Source organism: Synchiropus splendidus, chromosome 12 (genome assembly GCF_027744825.2).
Source record: "Synchiropus splendidus isolate RoL2022-P1 chromosome 12, RoL_Sspl_1.0, whole genome shotgun sequence".
NCBI lineage: Eukaryota > Metazoa > Chordata > Actinopteri > Syngnathiformes > Callionymidae > Synchiropus > Synchiropus splendidus.
The window spans coordinates 1,470,381-1,488,750 of NC_071345.1; the positions used below are offsets into that span (position 1 = coordinate 1,470,381).

Genomic DNA, 18,370 nt, shown 5'->3' on the forward strand with positions numbered 1-18,370 from the left:
TAGCCAACGTGTGTGTTTCCTGTGGAAGAGGAGCAGAGGCTCCAAGAGCACTTTATTAGAAACATGTCGAGCAGCAGCAGCAGCAGGAGGTGTGTGTGTGTGTCAGAAGGGGGAGGAGAGTGTGAGGCAGAGCCGGGGTTCAGTCTTCAGTCGCCTCCAGAGGAGAAGGTTAGGAAGCAGAAATGGGAGCCGCCGTCCACTGGATCGCTCTGCTCTGCCTCTGTGGACCGAGTGTGTGTGTCCCTGCCGCCGCGCCAACGCAGGTCAGTGTGTGTTGACTTTCCGCCTCACAAACATTCAGCAGTGCCGACGCTTGAACCGCCTCCATTCATCAGCCTGACACTCGGCGCTTTCACTGGAAACTCGCGCAGAAATGTGCGGGTTGGAGCAGACTCAAGAGTTTCACGAGCCACGGAGCTGAAGGTCGCAGGTTCGAATCCCTCTGACTCGTGGCACCGACAGGTCTCGGCTCCAGACGAGTCGCTGGGAGACCAGTGTTTACTTGGAGCAAAACAAGAGCCATGTGACTGCAAGTGGGCGTGGCCGACCGGAGGAAACGCCACGATTCCACGGTGCAGGTGTAATGCGAGTATTACGGTAATGCCAACGGGATGCCGATTTTAAAGTAAAAGACTGGGTAATTAAAACTCCGCCACCGGTCTAGACACGGACTAGCGCACCCCGGAAGTCGTACAGGTAGTTTGAACTCATTTCAGAATAAAGGCCTCATGAAACCTCTAACTCAACATCCATATTCAACAAGCATCATTTTCAAAAGGCTTTTATTTTGAAATGACACAGGAGATTGAGTTCAAAGTTCGTGGGTAACTTCCAGGGGACGGACGAGTTGGATTTCTCGAAAGAATCCGATCTATTTCCGCGTCTTTTATTGTAGAACCGGCATCCCACTAGCATTACCGTAATACCCGCATTACACGAGCATTGTGGACTTGTGGCATTCCATGTTCCGAAAGCCAGAGAATGTCCACACGAACCAGGTGGTCGGGTCCCCCGCCCCTGACTGCCACCTAGTCCTTGCACCCGACCCCTATGACCCTCTCTGCGGGTGGTAGGTCTGCAGGAGGGACGGCCCATGGGCAGCGGCCCGACCACCAGGCGCTCACATTCGAGCCCCAACCCCAGGCCTGGCTCCAGGGCGGGGCCCCGGATGCGCCATGCCAGGCGACCTCACAGTGCCTGTTGGTATTGTCTTCATAAGGGCTTCTGAACTGCTCTCAGTCTGACCCGTCACCTAGGAGACCGTACCAGGGGCATAACACCCCCGACAACATCGCTCCTCGGATCATTCAAGGTACACAAACTCCCCCACCGCGATAAGGTTGCAGTTCCAGGGGGAGTTGATAGAGGGGTTGGTGCAGCGGCAGCAGTGATGTGGTCGCTGTATCGGACCGTCGTGGTGAAGAGGGAGCTGAGTCACAAGACGAAGCTCTGGATTTACCCATCCATCTACGTTCTCACCCTCACCTATGGTCACCAGCTTTGGGTCATGACCGAAAGGATGAGATCGCGGATACAAGCGGCTGAGATGAGTTTCCTCCGCAGGGTGGCTGGACACACCCTTAGAGATAGGGTGAGGAGTTGGGTCATCCGGGAGGAGCTCGGGGTGGAGCCGCTGCTCCTCCACATGGAGAGGAACCAGCTGAGGTGGCTCGGGCATCTGATCCGGATGCCCCCTGGACGCCTCCCTGGGGAGGTGTTCCGGGCATGTCCTACCGGGAGGAGACCCCGGGGAAGACCCAGGACTCGCTGGAGAGATGATGTCTCCGCTCTGGCCTGGGAACGCCTCGGGATCCCCCGGGAAGAGCTGGAGGAGGTTTGTGCGGATCGAGAAGTTTGGGCTTCCTTGCTCCGAAGGCTGCCTCCACGAGCGGCAGAAGAAGGTGAAGGTGTGGACTTGTGGAGTTTCGTTTGCTGCGGTGAGGAGACTCGCTGAACTTTTACTTTGAAAAGCGTCAGGTTTGTAAGGACCTGCTCACAGCGAGTTCACTTCATGTAAACCTGTTGTGTTTGACTCGACGGAAGCAGAGTTGGTGGTTGTCAGCTCATGGTGGAGCCACCAGTGAAGAGAGGGCTCGTGCAGTGACGCCTGCGCACAGGACGAGACGGGGGAACCGGCAGGGCTGGCTATACTGGTACTATACATCCGGTGGAGACAGAGACCTGGGTTCTCTGTTGGGTCGACACCGTGGATCAGAACCGGCTGCCTGCAGTGACGGTGCTGGCCTCGGTGGGAGGCTCTGCCCGACTCGGGTCTGAGGTTGCCGGTTCACTTCCACGCCTTCGCTGCTCCCCAGGAGGCCAAAAAGACGCGAGGCGACGTTCCCGACGTCCCGGCAGAACCGGAACCCACCCACGCACTGACGGACTTGGAGAATTCCTACAACTACGTGTGTACGTCAGCCACGGTCCCCGGCAGCGCCTCGGTTCCCACTAACCAGGTTCATGTCCGCAGTGTCCCGGCTGGCTGGGATGGATCAGGCTGTCCACAAGCTCAACGTGGGTCACTACACGCTGGACGTCAAGGTCAGCCAGCTGCTGGACCGCCTGGCCCGGATGGACGGTAAGACCTGGCGGACTCCGGAGCCCATCCCGACCCTGACGCCACCCTGCTGCTCCTTCCTGCAGCTAAAGTTCTGGAGATGGAGGATGACATCCGCGAGGTCTACCAGCACAGCCGAGACAACCGCAAAGAGACGGGCAAACTAGAAGGTAGCACAGCATCTCGCCGTCGCTAGCGTTAGCCACTAACGGCCTGCCTCGTTCACCAGGTTGCCAGAAGGGCCTGCGGGTGGGGTACAAGTGCTACCTGGTCTACAACCGAGTGGAGGACTACGCAGGGGCGGCCAGGAAGTGCCAGGAGCGCGGCGGCCGGCTCGCCATGCTGCGTGACCGTAAGGAGCAGGAAGCCGTGGCGGCTTACGTCAAGTCCTTCTTCCACCCGGGGAACTGGCCGGTCTGGCTGGGCATCAACGACCTGCGCTCCGAGGGCCTGTACCTCTTCGACGACGGGACGCGGGTCTCCTACTTCCAGTGGCGCAAGCACTTCCTGTCCAGCCAGCCGGACGGCGGGCGGCGGGAGAACTGCGTGGCCATGTCCTCGGACGACGGCGACTGGTGGGACCACTACTGCGACCGGACCATGAACTACCTGTGTGAGTTCGACGACCGAGTGGCTCTCTGACTTCCTGACGCCTCCGCCCAACAGAAGAGCTGAAATAAACGCTTTGTTACTTTTGACGCCGATCGAGCCTCATCCAGCCAACCGGAGGTGCCGGGCCGGCTTCGGTCCCATGCTCGATTCGTCCGCCGGAGAGTTCCGAGTCCCGCCTCACCATCGCCCCCTATCCGCTGCCAGCTTGATTCGACACGCCCCGGTCAGGTTCCTCGCTGAAACAACCAGGAAGTCATGTTCCGCATCGCCTCGTCCCAACAGTGACGTGGAGGAACAGGAACAAGTCGCAGTGAGACACGTACAAACGCTTTGATCAGGATTTATTCCAGGAATCAATAAATGACTTCAAAGTCACATGACTAATACTTCAGACTATGACTTATTTGATCCGTCCTCGATTTACATGAAATCAATCCACTCGCTGGCAAGATGGCGGCCGTCCCCTCCTCGCGGTGTGGCATCGGCCACGCCTCTTCATGACGTCATGAGTGCGAGACGTGGCGTCATCAGCGCGAGCGGAGGAGCCGCGCTCCTGGCCAGGTGGCGCCGCCGCCTCCTCTAGGCGCTGTTGGCGAGCTCGGCCGCCGCCAGGATGTCGCTCAGCACCGGGCGGTCCAGCGGGGTCTTACTCGGGTGACACAGAAGAACCTCGCCCGAGTCGCTCAGAAGGAAGTCCCCACCCATCTGGACCGGAGCAAACAGGAAGTGATGCGCTTCCCTGGAGGGGCAGCGGGTGGCGCCAATGAGCTTACCTGGTAAATGTCTTCCAGCAGGTGTGAAGGGACGTCAGGGAAGTCACGGTTCTGCGCCGGGAACTCTGAGTACCTCAGCAGAGTGCCGAACCTCAAGACCTGCCCGTGGGACGAGTCCAGACCGAAGGTCCTGTAGAGCTGCGCAGGAGAGTCACGTCAGTGTGGCCCTGCCTCCCCGGACCCTGTCTTTCGCTCGCTCGCTCTCCCTCTCTCTCTCTCCCTCTCTCTCTCCCTTCCTTCCTTCCTTCCTTCCTCCCCCTCGCCCCCACTCCTCTCCTCCTCCTCACCTTGCGGCCAGGGTCCAGCAGCAGGGGGAAGCTGCAGCCGGTCTGCAGCAGCCAGACTCCAGCGCCCTCTAGCCCACCGAAGGAGACCACCAGCACCTGCACGGAGCGCGCCGCCAGGACCTCCTGCAGGGAGAGGGGGTTCAGAGGGGCCCAGAGCCTGGGAGCGGGGCTCACCTGATGGTCCTGCAGCGCCCTCACGTGGTCCCGTCACGGCAGTCACCCGTAGTGTCGGATCAGGACCAGCAGCAGCTTGTGACCCGCCTGCAGATGCTGAGCCAGAGTCACGCTCCTGCGGCGCCACACCGCCACGTTAGCCAGAGCGTGCGTGCGTGCGTGCGTGCGTGCGTGTGTGTGTGTGTGTGTGTGTGTGTGTGTGTGTGTGTGTGTGTGTGTGTGTGTGTGTGTGTGTGTGTGTGTGTGTGTGTGTGTGTGTGTGTGTGTGTGTGTGTGTGTACGGACCCGCCGCTGCGTCCGTCGGTCAGGACCAGCTCTGGACCGACACGCGCTGCTGGGACCCCTTCAGTGGACCGTCCTGTCTGCAGGCTCTTGTCGACCCAGTCCAGGAAGCCGTCCCAGTCCCTCTGCAGACACACACACACACCAGCAGGTGGCGCACACAGTCAGGGTTGAGCCGCGGACTCACCTCCAGCTGCAGCAGCGCCTCCACCTGCTCGGCCACGGCATCGCGCCTGTCGACACAAGCGTCAGTCTTACACCAGGCTCACGAAGGACTCGCGTGACGTCATCCGACTCACCCGTAGAACCTCTGCCAGACGCCCTCGGCCTCGCTCTTCCGGGTCACGCCGACGCTGCAAAACAAACACAGCCATGTTCTCTGATCCCAGTCGCCGTCTGCAGCCGCGTCTACCACTCGGCCACTCGGGGGCAGGTGTTGGGGTCCAGTCACCGAAACACGAGGTTTGTGAGGGGACACCAGGCAGGGGTGACGTCACTGTCGCGCAGCACTGGTCTCACACGCGTTTGCCTCTTATCTTTGCGAGGACCACCAGCCTCCTCACCTAAACACCTGACTCACCTGAGCTAAAGTGAGACCCAGTTACTTCAAGGGTTGAAGCCCTCCGCCCCCCATTTCTTTCGCCGGTCCCCACGAGGACATACCCACAACAGGCGCACACGCACGCCCACCCACCCACCTCCTGTAGAAGTCCGCTCCGGCTGCGATCAGACCCAGCAGCGCGCTGATCTTCTGAGCCACGAAGGTCTCCAGAGAAGCTGCAGCAGGAAGCACATCAGTGGGAACTGGTTTGGTTTCGCTCATAAAAGCCAGACTTATTCAAACAAACTCGTAAAACTTTACTATGTTCTAGCTTTTATTCCATATCCAGTCACCTGGTAAGCCTTTACCTGGGCCACGTGACTTGTCCCTTTATTGCGATTGATCGACGAACAGAGCAAATGATGAAAACGTCAAACACAACCGACTCTTCTTCCAGTCAGAAAAAGCATTAATTATCAAATGAACTGCAGCTGTGAACATTAATTAAAATTATAAGCGAAAACATTCAGCATTTCTTTAATTCCGTGAAAAATGTAATGTTTGGGAACATGTTATTAACTTTACTTGAAGTTTTCATATCGATATAAAGCAATGGAAACACGCTTTGGACGTTTAATGTAGCCGATCTTATTCCCAGAACAGAAGAAACCCGCAGTCGAATTTGCATGCGTTCACGTGGCTTCACAAATCCCCGGCAGGTAAAAACGGTCAAAAGTGAACGGAGTTTGGTGCCGAGGTTTTACCTTCCGCCTCTCTCCGGGCGTCCTGCAGCAGCGCTCGGCTTCTGCCCACCAGGAGCGCCAGTCCCGCGGCCACTCTCTCTGCGGTCACACCTGTCTGCTCGTCCATGCGCGCTGACTACACTGGAGTGTCGCTGCCTGATCTGGTCCACCTGCCCGATCTGGTCCGAAAGTGAGTCACGCGCATGCGCGAGCCCCACCACCTGACGTACATCAGCGCATGCGTTGCTCAACTTAGACCGAACCTGATGTGGACCCGAGCATAACTACACGTGTACACGAGTGTCTTCCAGACTACGATGCTAAACGTAATGTATTTTAATAATAATTATTAAAAAAAACTACATTCACAAACTTGCATGCAAACGTTCATCAGAAGAACTTCCGTTTCCAGCCCTGGAGTTTCCGTCAGACCATATCAGGCAGTGACAAGATGGGACACCTGTCTCCGGACCCAGGACTGACAGCAGGAGACCATGCGGACAGCGTGTGGCGTCGATCACGTGACGGGTGGCTCCGCGGTGACGTCACAGCCAGCGGCCGCGTCACCGGCTTGACACGACGAGCCCGAGACTCGGAGCAGAGCTCTGCTCTCTGGTGGGTGGACACCTCCAGGTTCGGACCCTACTCTGGCTCAGGAACGTCCCACTGTGGATGTAGCAGGGGACGGCGCCACCTAGCTGTGGAAACCATCATAGACTGGACGAACAAAAAAAAAACACTGCTTCCTCCATGTTTTTTTTTTTTGTGTTTTTTTTTTAACAAACTTGTGTTAATTTGCCATTGTACGCTCTGGCGCAGAAACAACAAGGACAGTACTGACACACGGACAGCGCCCTGCTTCACCTATCACACCTCATTCAGCACCGACAGCTGCCTTTCTGCCGCACTTTAACCAGAGTTGGAGAACATTGACCGCCTCCCTCACCGATTCACCAGGAGATGGACGGGGTCAGGGCGGTGACGTACCCGTGATAAACCAGGATCCGGTCTTTGATGAAGTCCAGGATGCTGTCGAAGTAGGCCAGGTACCGGATGTTGATGATCTGACCCCTGCGGACACGGAGCGGTCAGCTGGAGCCCAGCGGCGCCGCGGGCGGCGTGCGCTTACCTGATCAGGTTGATGTGGTTGTTGAAGCCTCGGCTCAGGCTCCGGGCAGGCATCTGGTCCAGCCACAGGACGGGCTGGTCCGGATCGGCAATCCTGCAGCGGAAAAACGGATCACGAGAGCGCACCCACCCGTCAGGGTCCAGCAGCCAGACACGGACTGGCCAGGAGGAGGACTGGACCACCTGCAGCAGGCCTCGCTGCTCCAGTCAAACATTAGTTCCCACAGAAGAAAGCCATGTTTGAGAAGTGACGTCCAAATTTGAAGTATTTCATTTAATACGTCTTGAAAATTGAAAAAAAAGTGGGTTTGAGATGAAATTTACGGAGCCCTGGAAGTTACATGCATGTGTTTCAACAACAATCTCGAGATAAAAATTATCTAGAGATAACTTATCTGGTGATAATTAGGATCTCGAGATGACTTCCTGTAACCACTCCGTCTCCCCTGGCTACGTAACTGTTTGCCAACGTTGTCATTCACTGTCTGCAAGTCAGAATGTTGCCGACGGCAAACTGCGCTTTTAACACTCTGATCAAGTGGCTTCTACTCAAAATAATACCACATGTGACATGCACGACTTTATTTTTTTTCTCTCAAGATAATTTTTATCTCGGGAGAAAAAAAAAAAGTCGTGCATGTCGCTTCCAGGGATGTGTAACACGTATAGCTTAGCCACATATGGTATCATTTTGAGTAGAAGGCGCTTGATCAGTGTGTTAAAAGCGCACAGACTTGAAGACTGAGCCACATGGGAGACAGTGGCTACAGGTGGATGTATACAAAATGCTCTGCCAGAGCAAGGAGACATTTACGATTGTGTCATGAGATAAAACTTATCTCGAGATAGTTGTTATCTCGGGCAAAAAAAATAAAGTCATGCATGCCACATCCAAAAAAAAAAAAAAAACGCATGTCACTTCCTGGGCTCCGTAGAAATTTAAGTTGTGTGACGCTCAACTTCCTGGTTAAGGAACAACAAAACTCAATACGGAGAAAAAAAAAACAAATAAGGAGAAAAAAGTTAAAAAAAAAAAACCTTTTATTTTGCTTTGACTTTAACCTTGAAGCCCTCTGCTCTGCAACAAACCCCAACACACATGAAATCCTCCTTTTGCGCTTTGATGTGGCTAAAAGCCGTTGTTTACACTTGGCTTCCTTCTCAACTGGTGGTCAGGTTAGTGGGCGGAGTCTGAGCTGATCAACTGGCTTCAAATCATCTGGTGTTGTTGTAAGATCCTGGCCGGGCCTGAGTGAGGTCCGCTTCACTGAAACATGGCGGCGCCAGGGGAGAAGGTGGCGCTGGATTGTCGGTTTCTGATCGACGCCACGGCGTGGGACTGACTTGCGTACTTCTCTGGCAGACGTGAGCCGAGGCTCCGGACCGGTTAAGACTTTCTGGGGCAGTGAGTGGACGAGTCCGTGTTCAGGACCTCGATCATGGTTCTGCTGGTCGGGAAGGACTCGGACACGGATGGGAGACTCTGGAACCAGCCGGGCAAACTGGACACACGGTGGGAGACAATGAGGTGGGCGGTGCAGGGCAGGGGTGGCGGGGTCCTCACCTCCTCAGGTTCATCCAGCTCCTGGCGGTCCGGCTGAAGCTCTCAGGTCCGGCCGTGGTCATCGCCTCAAAGTCCACCAGCTGGAAGCGAGTCGCGGTCACACTCCGGTCGGAACGTTTCGGCGTGTGCGGCAACGTTACCTTTCCTTTAGGGATTCGACCCACCACCTCCTTCCCGCTGGCCATCAGCGCCCCCATCACCACTGAGTACGCCACCACGCTAAGGACAAGACACAGGGCTGAGGTCTGGAGTCCCGCGCTGGAGCGGGTCGGGCGCCAGTGGGCCTACCTGGAGCCCCGCGAGAGAGGCATGAGGTTGCAGAAGTAGTAAACCAGCGACAGGATGAGGTTGCACACGGCGTCGGCGTCCTGAGAGAGAGAGGGGTCAAAGGTCAGGAAGAGAGGGCGCGGCAGCCGAAGGGCGGGGAAGCGACAGTCACCCCGAGTTCCGTGGACAGCATCAGAGCTTTGCCTTTGCTGGTCAGATCTTTGTAGATGGACTCGATCTCTGACTGGTACTGCTGGGTCCGCTCCTCCGTGGTCTGGGTCTCCACAGAGAACAGCATGTTCCCCACCCTGGAGTCACAGAGAAGAGGATGAAAGGATGGAAGGAAGGGAGGAAGGGAGGGAGGGAGGGAGGCGAAAAGGATGGAAGGAAGGAGGGGAGTAGGAAGGAAGGAGATGGGTGGGTGGGAAGGAGAAAAGGATGACAGGAAGGAGGGAAGAAAGAGAGAGAGGAAGGTCAGTGTCACCAGGACCAGAGCAAGACTTGGGGGCCTGGGCTGGACAGGAAAGGCTCTAGCAGCCTGGTTGATCTCGGGGGCACAGACCAACTAGGCCTTCATATCGACAAAAGGTCCTGCCAAAACCCAAGCAGCTGTGTGATAAGAAGGTGCAGCTCGGCCCGTTGACCTTCTGTGACCTCCATTCTTGACCATCTTCCTGCCATCAACAGGCAACAACCATTCTGTGGGGGACGGGATGGTCCCACCTGAGGCACAGAGGGGGGGGAGGGAGGGAGGATGAAAGGATGGAGGGATGTAGGGTGGGAGGAAGGGAGAGAGGGAAGGAGAAACGGATGAAAGAAAGTAGGAAGGAAGGGAGAGAGGAGAAAAGGGTAACAGGAAGGAGGGAAGTAAGAAGGAAGGAAGGGGGAAAAGTAGGGGGGGAGGGAGGAGAAGAGGATGGAAGCACAGAAGGAAGTAAGGAAGGAGAAAAGAATGGAAGGAAGGAAGGAAGGGGGACGCAGGAAGGAAGCAAGGGAGGAGGAAAGGAGAAAAGGATGCAGGGAAGAGAGCAAGGACCGTACCGGTCTCCTGTGATGGTGATGGTGAAGCCATCAAACTCGGCCCCAGAGTCCCTCACGCTGGCCACCTTGGAGTTGACCGTGAAGCCGTCTCTGGTTTTGCTGTTGAACTGCTTCAGGGAGCGACACACACACATGAGCCGGTGTCAGCAGGTCGGCAGCCACACACCTGAGCGCGTCTCACCTTCATGATGGGGAGGAGGTCCTCCACCTTCTTCACCTTCTCCAGCGCCTGTCTCACCTCCGGGAGGCCACGAGGGTTGTACGCTCTGGCGCAGAAACAACAAGGACAGTACTGACACACGGACAGCGCCCTGCTTCACCTATCACACCTCATTCAGCACCGACAGCTGCCTTTCTGCCGCACTTTAACCAGAGTTGGAGAACATTGACCGCCTCCCTCACCGATTCACCAGGAGATGGACGGGGTCAGGGCAGTGACGTACCCGTGATAAACCAGGATCCGGTCTTTGATGAAGTCCAGGATGCTGTCGAAGTAGGCCAGGTACCGGATGTTGATGATCTGACCCCTGCGGACACGGAGCGGTCAGCTGGAGCCCAGCGGCGCCGCGGGCGGCGTGCGCTTACCTGATCAGGTTGATGTGGTTGTTGAAGCCTCGGCTCAGGCTCCGGGCAGGCATCTGGTCCAGCCACAGGACGGGCTGGTCCGGATCGGCAATCCTGCAGCGGAAAAACGGATCACGAGAGCGCACCCACCTGTCAGGGTCCAGCAGGGGTCCAGGCAGAACCCAGCGCCAGACACGGACTGGCCAGGAGGAGGACTGGACCACCTGCAGCAGGCCTCGCTGCTCCAGTCAAACATTAGTTCCCACAGAAGAAAGAGCCAGAGCGGCTCGACACTCATTCACTGGGATTCAACGATTCATTACTCATCTCTCTATCCAGGGCCTCAAGCAGAACCACGGTTCAACCGGGTCATTCCGAGTCAGGTGACACGTCCCGAAACCCCCGCAGTCAGCAGGACGTCGGGTCACATCCGTGCGCCCGGCACTGGGGTCAAACCTCAGACACCTTCCTGAGCCAGACTCGGACTGAGACCTGGACGCCACGCAGTTCAGTCAGGGAGAGGCCAGAGTTCAGGTTCCGCACGGGCCTGTTCCCACTGGACCAGAACCACCTGAGGTCATGACCTCTCCTGGGAAGGGTCAGGGTCGCCCCTGCGCTGACCTTCGCCAGACCTTTACTTAGAGAGTGTCGCCCTCCATGGCGCGGGGAGCAGGATCTAACTGCAGCGGTTCTCAGGCGCCGCTGGCCGCTCACCTCCTCCACTTGACGGCAATGTCGAACATGTCTCTCCACTGCATCTGCCGGGTCTTCCCGTTGACCCGCACCTTGGAGTTGCTCCACGTCCGCTGCATGGCCTGCATCACCTCCAAGGAGGCCAAGCCCATGGCTGAGGTCAGAGGTCAGCCAGTTAGCCAGCAGCAGGGACCGCCCCACAATGGCCAGTACAAACCTCTGTGTATTCTTTTGTTGGGGAGGAAGCCTGGCGTGTCGTACTGCATGAGCGCCCCCAGGTGGTCGGCGGTGCAGATGAGCTTCTGGACTTGGCTGCTGTAGCTGTCCAGGTTCTGTGGTAGGACGTCCCTGCGGGTCAGAGTGTGACACGTGACTCTCTGAGGGGCCGCGCAGCTCTGCTTCTGCTCTCACTTGATGTGCGGCTGCAGACCCGGCTGCTCCTCATAGCCCTCAATCAGGAAGGGCAGGTTCTTGGCCCAGTGGTTCTTGAAGTTCCCTGGAAGATCCAGGTCCACGTTGTACTCGGCCACAGGGACGTCCAGGTGAGAGTGCAGGTAGCGGGAGTACTCTGGAGACCGAGCGGCGGGTGAGACAGGTGTGGGTCGGCAGGTCGGCGCCAACACTCACCTCTGAGGTACTTCACTTTCAGGTACTCGGAGCTGGCCTTCTGGCCCAGCAGCGGGTCGTTGAGCATGACCTTGGTCTGAGCTTTGATGCCCTCGTAGAACTGGCCCATGGCCACGTGACTCAGACCCTTCATGTACTGACACACCTCGTTGTAGGGCTCCAGCTGCAGGCACCGCTGCACACACACACACACACACACACGTCAGTCCCAGACCTGCAGGACCTGGACCTTCACGGTCCTCACCTTGAAGTTGCCGATGGCCTCCTGCAGCGAGCCGTGGTGGTACAGCATCATCCCGCGCAGCTGCAGGGACTGGATGTGATTCTGGTTCAGCATCAGGGCCTTCTTGAAGCTCTCCATGGCCGACTCAAAGTCCCCGAGCTCTCTGAGGACCAGACACACAGACCGGATGTGAGATCCGCAAGCCAGGCACCGACCCCTCCCCCGCAGACCTGTAGGCCTGGCCCAGACTCTTGTAGGCCTCGATGAAGTCGGACTTGAGCTTCAGAGCCTCTTTGAAGGTGTCGATGGCTTCCTGCGCAGGAGACAACCCGACAGCATGAGCTTCTGCCTCCACTGCAGGAGCGGCCAGCAAGGCTGCGTCACCTTCAGCATCCCTCGGTGGAAGAAGGTCAGGCCCTTGTACAGCATAGCGATGGGCTGGTTCCTCTTCAGCTCCAGAGACTGCTGGAAGTCCTCCATGGCTGCCACGTAGTCCTGGCGGCGGGCACGAGAGAGAGAGGGGTGGGCATTAGCGGAGGGAGCAACAGGCAGGCGGAGCGACGGGTGCGCGGCGAGACCTCGGAGATGAAGAGCAAGGTTCCTCTGTGGCGGTAGAGGCGTGCCGACGGCTGCAGCTGGATGGCTTTGGTGAGGTCACTGAGGGCCTCGCTGATGCGGCTGAGGGGCGACAGGATCTGACACATACACACACACACGGTGAGTCCCACAGCAAGGCAGCCGAGCCACATGCAGCACTGACCTCAGCTCGCTGCTCGTACACCTCCGGCCAGTTGGGCTCCAAGGCCACCACCCGGTTCAGCTCGTAAAGCGCCAGGTCAGCATTTTTTATGTCCTGAGGCGCAGAGAGGACCCTTCAGCACCAGAGGACCACCCTCAGCCACGGAGCTCCACACTCACCTGGAGGCTCTTCTTGCCGTAGGCCATCCCCCGGCCGTAGATGGCGCTGACCAGCTCTGGGTCCGACTGTGAGAGGAGGAGCGTGAGGTTAGCATCAAGCGTGAAACGAGGTGTCCAGCGCCACTCCACACAAACATGATACATGCCGGGCAGTAAAGGGTCTGAGCGCTGTCTGGACGCACAACATGGTTCAAAAACAACTTCTCAAACTTCCACAACACTGAGGTGAGCAGCTTCAGCTGCAGGAGACTGGTGCTGGGGAACAGGAGCGCAGAGGTCCGGGACTGGAGATGTGTGCGGGGTTTGATACCTCAGGTGTTTGCTCCTTTATCAGGCTGATAAACACCTGTGACCCGCAGCTGTCTGCATGAGGACAGTGAGGAGGACTTCACTGACTAAAACCTTCACCATCGTCGGTCGTCTCTCTCACTGTGTTCAAGGTGTTGTGAGAGCAGCGTGGACCAATCAGTGTTACGCAGCTTGTTTCCGCTATTTCCTTGCAAAATAAACATGACAAGACTCTTTCATGTTTAGTTTTGGTTGTTGAAACGCCACATTCTGTTACAGTCGTGGCGGACGTCCGCCATCAGTTCAGTTCTGAGGTGAGGACCCGTAGAGCTAAGGAGAGACAGCGGCACGACAGCGGCAGACTCACCTGCAGCAGCAGCGAGAAGTGTTTGATGGCTTCATCGTAGAGGCCGTTGCCAATCAGAACATAGCCGATGGCTGTGGAGACGATCAGAGGGAGGAGCGTCATGGCGGCGTCTGACGGTGAGAGGGAGAGAGAACTCACCCAGCTCTTCGTTGATGCTGAGGTCCTCGACAGGGAAGGGGATTTTCTTCTGCTCGATGAAGAGCTTGGCCTGGTTCTGAGGCGGAGATGGACAGATAACAGCAGAGGAAGAGTGTTCAACTGATAGTTAAAGTGTGAAAGTGTGAAAACAAGTTCTGCATTTCAAGCAGACAGTTGGATCAGCCATCACGGAGCAGAGGGCTCTTTACAATGAGGTCGACTCCAGGCCGACCTTTCTCACCCCAGGCAGCACTTGCCACGCACACACTATGATCACACCCACTGGTCCTGAAAAAACGTGCCAGCGAGAGACACTTGCAACTCTGCGTGTGTGTGTGTGTATGGGCTTGTTTATACTGCCTGGTGGGGACCTTATGTCTTCATGGGGAGGTCCAAACCTCAAAGACTTCAAAACAACTAGGTGATTATAATTGGGACTCAGTCTGGTCCAGAGTCCTGGTTCAGGTGAGTCATGTGTTCAGGGGGAGAGGCTGGGGAAAGGGTGACGGCCATGAGAAACCTCCCAATGTCCCCACAGGAACAGCAATAGAATCATGTGTGTGAGTTCTTGTTCTTTGTGAGAACCTGTACAGGTTTTTAATCAACAGAGTGAGGACATGTAGGCTGGTCCTCACTTTGTCAAGCCTCAGTTTGAGGGTTAAATCTGCAAAATATCTGTGTGTGTTCTCACCAGGATCTTCTCGGCGTTCAGAGAGAAGACGGACTCACACGGCGGGTTTCGACCCTCCTCGCAGTCTGGATCCTCCAGCTGGAGAATGGTGGACTCTGGAGATGTGTCAATGGACAAGTCAAGCTTTAGTCGCTTCACTGGCAACACACAGCGGTTTCCCGTCAGCAGAACTCCAGCGCCGTCAACACCAGCCGATATTGACTATGCAGACTCAAAACCTGACGTGTATCATGTTAAAGGAACGGTCGCGCTCAGAGGTTTCCGTCCAACACAACAACGCCGCGGTCGTTCAGCAACAATGGGCCAAAGCCAACAGGCGCCACAGCAGGAACCGGTTCCACCAGACACTACATCGCACTTCAACGTTGAACGGGCGGACGATCGACGGTTTGCGTCTGACGCCGTTTGACAAACCGCTTTGTGTCTCGCCACCTCCCCGGAACACCGCGAGTGCCAGGGGTTTGGACGGTGACAACACACTTTCACAAAGACCCGGGCCACGTGAGCACTCTTTCGGATTACTTCTCAAACGCAATGACACCGCCACCGAGGGTTCAGTGAGCTCGAAGCCGCAGCGGGAGCGACAGCAGTTGGATCCACTTTACCGCAGTCCGCGGCGTATTCCTCCCACTCGGACAGCGAGCTGCATCCCTGCTTGTGCAGCTCGCTGTTGAACAGCGTGAGGGAGGAGAAGAACTCGGTGGCGAAGCCGACTGGACACCAGCAGAGTACGACCAGAGCCACCACAACAGGAGTGCGACTGGAGGCGGCCATGACGGTTTACATCTGTGACGACGAGGCGGAAGCAGCGACAGCCAAGCCCCGCCCACAAGTTGATCTACCAAGTGACAAACATTCGCTGATGAGAACGTGTGACGGATTAAAACTTCGAAACGCACTTTATATATATATATATATATATATATATATATATATATATATATATATATATATATATATATATATATATATATATATATATATATATATATATAATATGTAAGGTGTAGTTTAAGCTTTGATCTCATTGTCTCTCAAAAGTCACCGCCCCTCTTCCTTTTGTTGACCGTGGTTTATGAAGCCATGCTTTTATCTTGAAACGTCATTCATTTGGGAATACATTTCCGGTTCCGTAGGCTAATCCTCATGTAGCCGCTAGCGCACGCTGACATGGGGAAAGCTGAGTTTCGGTGCATTAACTGTCACGAAAAGGCGACCGAACTTCATCGGGATTACAGCAACTGTATCCTGAAAATAACCATATGCGTGAGTTCATCGTTAAGCTCCTTCTGTCTTGTGTTCACCTGTTTGTTTACGTTAGCTGGAGCGGGTGCGCGTCACCGGCTGTCAGCGCGGCCGAGACTTCGAAACAAGTGAAGTCAAAATACCACGTCGGTTGTTGTTATGCTGAGTGATTTGGCGAGGATCCTTGGATCGTGTGTTTATTTCTGCGGAGTTGAGTCTGAAAGTCCAATCGCTGGTGTCTGTTCCAGGAGTCCTGCAAGAAGCCTGTGGACAAGTACATCGAGTATGATCCCGTCATCATCCTCATCGACGCTATTCTGTGCAAGACGCAAGCGTTCCGACACATTCTCTTCAACACCACTTTAGACGTGAGCTCGCCGGCGCTGGTCCGGTTCTGGCCAGGATGCGGGTTCTCACCTGGAGCTCTGCTTCTCCGCAGATCCACTGGAAGTTGTGCGTCTTCTGCCTGCTGTGTGAGGCCTACTTCCGCTGGTTCCTCCTGCACGGTTCCGAGTCCAGCAGCGACCCGGCCGACATCATCCGCTACACCAAGGAGTGGGAGTTCTACGGCTTGTTCGGCCTGGCCGCCCTGGGTGAGAGCGCTGGAGCTGCTGGGGCGTGGCCGTGCGGGAGATGTGACCTGCTGTCTTTCAGAGCTGTCTGCCTTCTGCGGGGGGGTGCTGGCCTTCCTCTGGCTGCTGCTGCCCACGGTCCAACCGGAGCAGCTCCTCCGCGCCCTGCTCCTCTCCTGCTACGGCAAAGTGCTGCTGATCCCGGCGGTGATCTGGGAGCACGACTACTCTCCTGTGAGCCTGGCTCTGATCAAGCTGCTGGTGCTCACGTCCAACACTCAGGCCGTCCGAGGTGAGCCCGGCCTCAGGTCCGCTCTCTCTGAACCAATGTGCCTGCTGGGTGCTTGTACACAAATCTTCCCACAAGCGGCGGGCAATAACTTATCGTACACCATATCCCGCCTAACCTAACCCAACACAACAACACGGTGGCAATTCTGCATCTCACAATAAATTCAATAAACACGCGGCACACTCACTGCATTGGACCTGCACAGGTGAACGTGAGGAGACAGTGACGACACCGCGCTCTCCAGCTCCGCAGCGTTTGACAGCCGACACCGGTGTGTGACAGCTGTGGAGAGTGTGGTGGACTTTGGTTCACCATGGTAGTTTGAAAGTGATTTTGAATCGGGGAACCTTTGATCATGACACTGGTCGACTCTGAGTCTCTGGATCCCTGTTTCTTTGATGAGATGGAGTGGTCCTCATAGGTTCTCTGAGGCGCTCGTCTGCCTTGGTTCACATCAACACATGCAGGTCTCCCACTGCGCTGGTGAAAACAGTTGGATATTGGATATTGGCGGCGGCGTCCTCTTCCGCATTAGGCTTCACTGATGGAGGACACGCTCTCACACGCAGCGCTAATGCTTGGAGCCGCCATCAGTTAGGGACCATCAACAAATTCTAAAGCCTCAAAGCCTGAGTGACATCTTCAATTAGGCCGTGGAATTCAGAAGGCCATGGAAAACAAGCATTTTAGGAGAGAGAATTGTGACAAGTTTTTTCATCACACAAGACAAAGGACTGACAGTTTGTATCATGATCTGGAGAATAGACTCTGACTCCATGATCATTTATTGAGATACAGCAGACAGACGGCTCAATCTAACCCCTAAATAAAACTGCCATGTTCTACAAGAGACATGAAAGACTGAGTTTCTCATCTCTGCACTTGGTTCACTGATCTATTGAGACATCAACAGATCATGATGCTGGAGACAAACTCCACTGATAAGTTTCACCATGAAACAGTCTCAAGAGACTGTAGTGTCCAACACGTGGAAGAGAAGGAACATGGATTCATCCTGAGAATTATCGCCGAAATTACTACATTTATCGCGATAACTTTTTTTGTCCATGGGCACCCAAGCCTAGTTCCCACCATAATCATAAGTCCTGAAGCAAAACGGAACATTTTTAGAAAACGGTGAGGTCTCACTCTCACCAGCGGGGGGCAGCAGTGTGCCAGTTCAGCGGAAGCTGCTGCTCCTCAGTGGGAGAGCAACACCTCAGCTGTCCACACTGGAGCTCAGCCTTGCTTCTGATGATCCTCCTCTCTCCTCCGCAGTGGTCCTCAACAGCAGCCGCCGTCTGTCGCTGGCCGCCGTCTGCGTTGGACTGCTGTCAGAAACCTGCGTCGCTCGGATGAGTGCTGCGTTCCCGTGGAGCCCCCACGCCAGAGTGCTCTTTGGAGAGATGGTGGGCTCGGAGACGTGACAGGCTGGGAGAGCACGGCGACCAAATCAGAGTCGCTCAACATCAGCGAGCGTCATGTGAAATCTCATCAAGGAATTTGTGGAAACGGAACCTGCTGAACATTCTGAGCAGTGGAATCAGAAGGTGTGAATAAAGGTTGGACCTATTTTGGACTCTGAACATGCAGCAGAAGTCATCCAGCAAGAGACGACCCTCCAGGCCCTGGATCCAGCTGAGCTGAGGACATCTTGTCTTGAGCACTCCGATGCAGGAACCTGTCGCTGCGGAGCCTCTCATGTTTCTGTTTTTAATAAAGAGATCTGCAGCTGCAGGTCACCTGGTATAAGCTTGTGGTGCCGTGTGACGCGTTGCTC

At 55.8% G+C, this 18,370-nt stretch overlaps 4 protein-coding genes across 8 annotated transcripts; 2 read left to right on the plus strand and 2 right to left on the minus strand.

The window, feature by feature from the left end:
• Positions 1-101: 101 nt before the first annotated feature.
• clec11a (C-type lectin domain containing 11A) lies at positions 102-3,548 on the plus strand. Its single transcript, XM_053880645.1, has 5 exons — positions 102-263; positions 2,316-2,412; positions 2,474-2,581; positions 2,647-2,730; positions 2,790-3,548. The coding sequence occupies exons 1-5, from the start codon at positions 183-185 to the stop codon at positions 3,200-3,202; spliced, it is 783 nt and encodes a 260-aa protein (XP_053736620.1). The 5' UTR covers positions 102-182; the 3' UTR covers positions 3,203-3,548.
• Positions 3,503-7,315, minus strand: selenol (selenoprotein L). The gene is made up of 14 exons (XM_053881536.1): positions 7,260-7,315; positions 7,102-7,194; positions 6,927-7,043; positions 6,846-6,879; positions 6,619-6,670; positions 6,346-6,504; positions 5,387-5,465; positions 4,988-5,041; positions 4,876-4,921; positions 4,692-4,813; positions 4,407-4,521; positions 4,233-4,355; positions 3,946-4,083; positions 3,503-3,877 (listed from the first exon to the last, which is right to left on the minus strand). Exons 1-14 carry the CDS (start codon positions 7,313-7,315, stop codon positions 3,752-3,754), a joined length of 1,314 nt encoding a protein of 437 aa, XP_053737511.1. The 3' UTR covers positions 3,503-3,751.
• ttc13 (tetratricopeptide repeat domain 13) lies at positions 6,888-15,290 on the minus strand. Of its 5 annotated transcripts, none has more exons than XM_053880586.1 (25): positions 15,087-15,289; positions 14,482-14,576; positions 13,791-13,866; positions 13,653-13,723; positions 12,998-13,063; positions 12,840-12,932; positions 12,658-12,774; positions 12,464-12,574; positions 12,310-12,392; positions 12,101-12,242; positions 11,857-12,031; positions 11,641-11,797; positions 11,447-11,577; positions 11,251-11,383; positions 10,558-10,650; positions 10,416-10,499; positions 10,154-10,238; positions 9,973-10,079; positions 9,104-9,239; positions 8,953-9,032; positions 8,805-8,883; positions 8,665-8,744; positions 8,139-8,602; positions 7,102-7,194; positions 6,889-7,043 (listed from the first exon to the last, which is right to left on the minus strand). In XM_053880586.1, the coding sequence occupies exons 1-23, from the start codon at positions 15,253-15,255 to the stop codon at positions 8,488-8,490; spliced, it is 2,478 nt and encodes an 825-aa protein (XP_053736561.1). In that variant the 5' UTR covers positions 15,256-15,289; the 3' UTR covers positions 6,889-7,043; positions 7,102-7,194; positions 8,139-8,487. The 5 variants fall into 5 exon arrangements, with proteins under 5 accessions (XP_053736559.1, XP_053736561.1, XP_053736560.1 ...); XM_053880585.1 differs by having other exon boundaries at positions 9,973-10,082; XM_053880584.1 differs by having other exon boundaries at positions 6,888-7,043; positions 8,665-8,883; positions 9,973-10,082; positions 15,087-15,290.
• A 291-nt stretch (positions 15,291-15,581) lies between these two features.
• On the plus strand, positions 15,582-18,336 carry arv1 (ARV1 homolog, fatty acid homeostasis modulator). The gene is made up of 5 exons (XM_053880647.1): positions 15,582-15,747; positions 15,975-16,094; positions 16,166-16,319; positions 16,381-16,590; positions 17,869-18,336. The coding sequence occupies exons 1-5, from the start codon at positions 15,652-15,654 to the stop codon at positions 18,015-18,017; spliced, it is 729 nt and encodes a 242-aa protein (XP_053736622.1). The 5' UTR covers positions 15,582-15,651; the 3' UTR covers positions 18,018-18,336.
• Positions 18,337-18,370: the final 34 nt, after the last annotated feature.

Bases quoted from the DNA above. Each gene is read 5' to 3' on its own strand.
- arv1 (XM_053880647.1), top strand. From the start codon at position 15,652: ATGGGGAAAGCTGAGTTTCGGTGCATTAACTGTCACGAAAAGGCGACC. The intron at 15,748-15,974 runs GTGAGTTCATCG...TGTCTGTTCCAG, and splicing joins TCCTGAAAATAACCATATGC to GAGTCCTGCAAGAAGCCTGT. The intron at 16,591-17,868 runs GTGAGCCCGGCC...TCTCCTCCGCAG, and splicing joins CAACACTCAGGCCGTCCGAG to TGGTCCTCAACAGCAGCCGC.
- ttc13 (XM_053880584.1), bottom strand. From the start codon at position 15,255: ATGGCCGCCTCCAGTCGCACTCCTGTTGTGGTGGCTCTGGTCGTACTC. The intron at 10,500-10,557 runs GTAAGCGCACGC...CCGTGTCCGCAG, and splicing joins AACCACATCAACCTGATCAG to GGGTCAGATCATCAACATCC. The intron at 9,033-9,103 runs GTGACTGTCGCT...TCTCTCTCTCAG, and splicing joins TGCTGTCCACGGAACTCGGG to GACGCCGACGCCGTGTGCAA.
- clec11a (XM_053880645.1), top strand. From the start codon at position 183: ATGGGAGCCGCCGTCCACTGGATCGCTCTGCTCTGCCTCTGTGGACCG. The intron at 264-2,315 runs GTCAGTGTGTGT...GCTGCTCCCCAG, and splicing joins CTGCCGCCGCGCCAACGCAG to GAGGCCAAAAAGACGCGAGG. The intron at 2,731-2,789 runs GTAGCACAGCAT...CTCGTTCACCAG, and splicing joins AGAGACGGGCAAACTAGAAG to GTTGCCAGAAGGGCCTGCGG.